The sequence below is a fragment of the Rhinopithecus bieti genome, unplaced genomic scaffold, assembly GCF_001698545.2.
Source record: "Rhinopithecus bieti isolate Rb0 unplaced genomic scaffold, ASM169854v2 scaffold_16834, whole genome shotgun sequence".
NCBI lineage: Eukaryota > Metazoa > Chordata > Mammalia > Primates > Cercopithecidae > Rhinopithecus > Rhinopithecus bieti.
In genome coordinates, this window is record NW_016809297.1 from 599,331 (window position 1) to 606,172 (window position 6,842).

The window sequence follows — 6,842 nt, forward strand, 5'->3', positions numbered from 1 at the left end:
AAAAAAAAAAAAAAAAAAAAAGAAACAACAACAAAATAAAAAAAATTAGGAATTAGAAACTTAAGAATCTGAAACAACAAACCTCTCTAGTAAAACCCAGAAGCTATAAAGACAAAGATTGGCATAATTAGTAATATGAAAGTTGTTTAATATTAAAGTATTTGTATTTTTGCAATAGAATTCTTAAATAAAATATTTGTAACATATATAATGTATTTATAATTCAATATACATATATATAAAATTTCATATCCGTAATAAAGAGCTCCAATAGTGTCTAAGAGAGAGGCAAACAACTCAACAGAAAAACAGGTAAATGATACAAACGTAATTTATAAAAGAAAAATGTCCTAGAAAGATGTAAAAAGATGCCCCCCATTAGTAATAAATAAATGAAAACAACGTGTCTTAGTAACAGAAGCACACAAAGTATCAACAAATATATAGAAATATGAACACAATTAACAAACTAGACTTCTGATATACAAAAAGAACAACATACTCCCAAATGACAGAACATGTATTCTTCACAAGATTACATGGGATATTTTACCAATGTAGACCATGTATTAGATCATAAAATAAGCCACCACAAATTTCAAAAAAACTGAAATTCATTCAGAGAACGTTTTCTGACTATAGTGGAACTAAGCTAAGTCAATCACAAAAAGGCAACTAGAAAAATCCCCAAACACCAAAAAGTACAGTAACACTGTATTTCAAAATAATTCGTGAATAAAAATAAAATAAAAAGAAAATTAGCCAGTATTTTCAATTAAATAAAAATAAGATGGCAAAAGATGAGGGTTGTAAAGTTGTACTTAAAGGGAAACTGATATATATGTTTAAGTATATATTTTTTAAAAGTTGGATAAAATTGTAAATTATACCCAAAGAAAGTAGAAGGAAGAAAATAATAATGAGCAGACATAATTAAAATTGAAAACAAATGTATAAAATAGAAAAAAATCAATAAACCAAAAGTTGGATCCTAATAAAGACTAATAAAGTCTAATTTAAAAAAGGTGCCTTCTAGAAACATTGATCAAGGAAGAAGGACAAATTTGTAGAGGTACACACATACCCACGCACTCATATACATCTGTACACACATACTCATGTACTTCCATGGGTACTTATATACACACACACATTCACCATGTTCATGGGTTCAAAGATTCAGTATGAAAAAGACGTTAATTCTCCCCAAATGATCTACAGTTTCAAGGTAATCTCACTCAAAATCTCAACAGATTTTCAGACAACTGTTTTCTAAAAGGTATATGGATTTATAAAGGGCAAAGAAGAACCAAGGCAATCTTCAAGCAGAACAAAAAAGGCGAAACAAACAAAATGAAGACACACTCAGACATAGAAATTTATAATAAAGATAGAATAACTACAACTGTGTAGTGCTAGACAAAATAGACAACTACACCAATGGAGCTATTAATAGAACAACACAATCCAGACAGAGAACCAAAGACAAAATCCCCTGATCAAAATACAGTGCAGTGGGGAAAAGATGACCTTCTCAGTAAATCATCTTTTCAATGTGACTGGTCAATTGGGTACACATGTAAGGGCTGGGGGGAATCAATCCTTACCTCAAGCCACAGACAAAAATCAGTTCTCCAGGGTGTGAGGAAACATTTGCAATACAAATATTTGATAAAGGACTCATTTGTAACATACGTAAGAAACTCTTGAAATCACTGCTGGGTTTAGAGAACATATTCTAAATAAAGCATTGTTATATTTTTCTTTTATTTTACCAATGACACTACCTTTTCATATGTACTTCATATGCCCAGGATAAAACCCTAGTGTTTTCTTCTACTATTCTTTCTATAGCTCTGCACATGTAGCTGCTCAATAAAATTTGTCAATTCTATCTTCTCAATGTCTCTCACCTGTGCTCTTCTTTCTAGACAAATTACTTAAACTTTTCAGTTTTTATTTACAGACTAAATTCTGCCTGAATTATTTTTATGCTTTCGCGTAAGAGGACTTATGAAAACAAAACTGTTAACAAAAACAGGAAACATTCTTTTGCTTACGTTAGTGGTCTCTGAATCGCAATGATAAAATCTGGTCTTCCATTTTTATAAAGCAGGCGTGCATTAGACTGGATCCACAACCATCGATTGCTTTTTGTAAGAAGCCGGAAAACTATCAAGCCGCTTTCTCCAGTCTTAATCACTAAAATAAAATTTAAAAATTAAATTATCAAACCCCAAATCAATATATTAAAGAATATTCCTAAAACAAAGCTCTTGTGACATAGTTCTGGATGTATTTCTTTTATCCCCAAAGACAATACATTTTAAACACACACACAAAAAGGCATGGAAATGGTTTTTCAGAGTTTTTTTTTCCATTTCAGACTAAATTTATTATTTTAAATGTTAAAGGGAAGATTATGTACCAGATAATTTTAGTAACACAGGAAAGTAGAGAGAGAGCATAAATTGGGGAAAAAAAAGATTAAAAAATTATTTTTAAATAGGGAATATTTTCCTACAGGCTAATACTTTATAATTTTAAAGTAGAGTTATTAACATTATTGTTACAATATTAACATAGATTTATGAATTGTAATTTAAAAATTCCCAAGCAAAACTTCATGGGCCAAATGGTTATTTTTAAATAACTAAACAACAGTATTTCTATGAGGCAGGTGTAGACAAGTTAATGAACAAAGAGTGTAACCCTGGTTAATCATGATGATAAATTACTAAGTAGAAGTTTATCCATGTAGTTTACTTAAACACGTTACATTACGTAAGAATGTGAAACATGTACTACAGTATATGCCTTTTTTTTCTTCATGTTCATAAGGAACTACAACTTACTCCGGATATGGGACTCAGCACAATAAAGCATATCAGCAGCATGAATAAACTGATACCCTGATCCTCTCGCGCACAGCTCTGCTTCAGTATATCCTAAAAGAATTCTTCCTCTGTTTAAAATTAAAAAAGGTAAAATAAGAATGAATTATGATTTAACATAAACGAAATAACCAAGATAAATTCATTGGTTTTACGCTAGTTTCTGCAATATGTTTTAGTTCACATTTAGAATTTCACATCAGTAAGTAGATACGAAATTAAACACATCTATGTAAACTGCTCTTCCTTGCTTATGATTGCAAATTTCAGTTTCAGCCTATTTTCTTTTCCTGAATAAAACCATGGAAATTAGTATGCTAAAATGAATCTAATAGAGCAGATGTATGGGTAACAGAAAATCTTTAATAAAATCTGGAATGTTTTATAATCTATTTTAGGGAAGAAGGTTTTCAAATTACCTCTCTGCATTCCCACAATAGAAAGGAGAAAAGCACTGATATGTTTTGATACGATATAAATGCTTAATATCAGACTCTTGCTCATAATTTTCTGAAAGTTACTGAAACTTCTGGGGCTAGAAATCAAATAACATTTGTACCATTTAAAAACATAAAACAAACCAACATAAATGTCATCAGAAGAACAAACCTTGCTAATATATAAGAACATCATCATCTGAGACAAGTCTTGCAAAAAATTAAAAAGATGATTTGTGAGCCTCATGAAATTATTTTTACTGTAAAAGCCTACACTGAAAGAATAAAAGCTAATAGCCAATCTAATAATAAACATTACATACAGTCCACAATGTATGTTTTACATGCTAAGAGAGACTTACTGAAACATAATGTACATCTGACAAAATAAAAGTGAAAAAGTCTCACTTACTTGGCATCACAAGCAATAGGTGTGAAGTCTAGTTTGTGTTTGGTTCTATAGATAAAATTTTTGGTCCGGATTTCAAGTATGGATGGTGGCTGAAGTGGAGTAGCTATTGCAAACAAAGCCAACTGAGGTGGAAGTATTGATCCATCTTTCCCTTTCTTTTTCTGTCCATGAAGATACTTTAACCTCCCTTGGAAATTCATTGCCTTAAAAAAACAACAACAAAAAAAGTTCATTAAAATTAAAATATAAAAGTTTCTTTTAAAAGGCTCCATTATGGCTGCTTCTAGGGTTCTTGATAATTCCATAAATATTCCTGAAGCTGAGAACTGTTAGTTTCTTTCATTCCTGTCTCCATGGGACGCCCATTAAAACTATCCCAAAGAGTAATATGAGAAATATTCTAAAGGGATAAGTGAACCACTCCTTGTTCCTAATGGTCATAACATCAATACCTATATAATTTTCCAAGCTTGCCATTACCCTATCATTTTCACCTCGCACAGCTCCTTGCACACAAGGCAATCAATATATCCTGAATGGTGATAAAGCCCTAAACATTCATTTTCAAGCATACATGAACTATATTGCAGCTCATAGCATATTGCATAGTTCATAGTAATCTTTTCTATAGAGACAAAATATAATTTTATTAAAACACTAAAATGAATCATCATGAAAACATATAAAGAACGCAGAGCTCTACTGAGGAAAGATATGGAATAAATTTAGAAGACAGGGAAAACAAAGGCAACTTAAACATGAACATGATATATTTAATTGGTTAAAACAGTATCAACCAGTCCAAGGGATGGTTCTGACATCAAAATAATAGCAGCGCAAGGAGGAAAAGATCCTCCTGCACATAGATATTCCACCTCAGACATATAGTCACATGTCACTTAACAAAAGGGGCATGTTCTGTGAAATGTATCCTTAGGCAAGTTCATCATCCTGTGAACATCAGAGGGTAGGTACACAAACCTAGACGGTATACCTTACTATGCATCTAAGTTATACAGTATAGCCTTTTGTTTCTAGGCTACAAACCTGTACAGCATGCTATCATACTGAATACTTTAAGTAATTGTAACACAGTAAGTATTTGTGTATCTAAACATAGAAAATACACAGTAAAAATAAAGTATAAAAAAATGGTATACCTGTATAAGAGTACTTATTGTAAATAAGGCAGGCAGGACTGAAAGTTGCTCTGGTTTAAAAACATCAGTGAGTGAGAGGTGAGTGAATGTGAAGGCCTGAGACATTACTGTACATTACTATAGAGTTTATAAACACTATATATACACTTAGGCTACGCTGAATTAATAAAAAATATTTTCCTTTAGGCCAGGCGCAGTCGCTCATGCCTGTAATCCCAGCACAACTTACTGTAACTTTTTTACTTTATAAACTTTTACATTTTTAACTGTTGACTCTTTTGTAATCACAAAACACTTAATACACTTAAACACAGTGTACAGCTATACAAAAATATTTTCTTTCTTTACATCCTTATAACTATAAGCTTTCTCCTATTTTTTTTAAATTTTTTTTTTACATTTTAAACTTTTGTGTTAAAAACTAAGACACAAATCCACACATTAGCTTAGGTCTGCACCGGGTGAGGATCATTAATGTTCCTATCGTCCACCTCTACATCTTGTCCCACTGGAAGGTCTGCAGGAGCAATAACATGCACGGAGCTGTCATCTCCTGTGATCCTCTTTTGGAATATTTCCTGAAGGACATGCCTGAGCCTGCTTTACAGTTAACCTTATTCTAAAATAATGATTAAAATAAAACATTAAAAGTATAATAAATTAAGAAATAAAGTAAAATAATGATTAACAGTAAATACATAAATACATAGTGATTTATTACTTTCAAGTATTATGTATCATACATAATTGTATGTGCTATACTTTTTATATGACTGGCAACACAGGTTTGCTTCCATAAGCATCACCATCAACATGTGAGTAATGCTATGACATCGTTAGGTGATAGGGATTTTCCGGCTCCATTATGATCTCATGGGACTACCACCATATACGTGGTCTGTTACTGACCAAAGCATCATTATGCAGCACATGACTCTACATACTAATTGTTCATGAGCAATAATACTGAGAAAACTACCTCAAAGCACAATTCTAATTCTGGGTCAGCAAAATCCTCTTCAGAAATAAACACATAAACAAAAATCATTGCTTTGTAATGCTTAATTTAAGATTTGATTACCTGTTTCGAATTCCTTGTTATTCACAAAAAGTATACAATATTCTCTGTATTCTCTTCTCCTGTACTTGGTGACACAAACTAAGGATACAATGAGAGACAGACAAGTCCACTCTGAGGAATCCTAAGCTGCTCCCTACAGTCAACTCCTACGCAGGTGTTCAGACTTTGCAACAAGAAACAGCGTCTCCTATCAGATGATGATTATACAATTGGCCGGGCGCGGTGGCTCAAGCCTGTAATCCCAGCACTTTGGGAGGCCGAGACGGGCGGATCACGAGGTCAGGAGATCGAGACCATCCTGGCTAACACTGTGAAACCCCGTCTCTACTAAAAAATACAAAAAACTAGCCAGGCGAGGTGGCGGGCGCCTGTAGTCCCAGCTACTCGGGAGGCTGAGGCGAGAGAATGGCGTAAACCCGGGAGGAGGAGCTTGCAGTGAGCTGATAACCGGCCACTGCACCCCAGCCTGGGAGACAGAGCAAGACTCCGTCTCAAAAAAAAAAAAAAACAAAACAATTGCGAATATACAATCATTTTTCTATGTGGCAGTTATTTGAGACATATGGAAAGGCCATTATTTTTCTGTCTAGCAGGCATTAAATTCTCCTATTAAAAAAGGGCTACATAATTCTCTCATATCTTAAAAATCCTAAAATAGGCCGGGCGTGGTGGCTCAAGCCTGTAATCCCAGCACTTTGGGAGGCCGAGACGGGCGGATCACGAGGTCAGGAGATCGAGACCATCCTGGCTAACACTGTGAAACCCCGTCTCTACTAAAAAATACAAAAAACTAGCCAGGCGAGGTGGCGGGCGCCTGTAGTCCCAGCTACTCGGGAGGCTGAGGCAGGAGAATGGCGT

General features: G+C 33.6%; 1 protein-coding gene across 1 annotated transcript in view; it reads right to left on the minus strand.

Moving 5' to 3' along the window:
- AHR (aryl hydrocarbon receptor) overlaps positions 1-6,842 on the minus strand; it is a 49,278-nt gene that overhangs the window by 7,935 nt on the left and 34,501 nt on the right. The window contains 3 exon segments of the mRNA XM_017889073.1: positions 2,061-2,202; positions 2,856-2,965; positions 3,744-3,946. Of these exon segments, the coding sequence (XP_017744562.1) occupies positions 2,061-2,202; positions 2,856-2,965; positions 3,744-3,946 (455 nt within the window).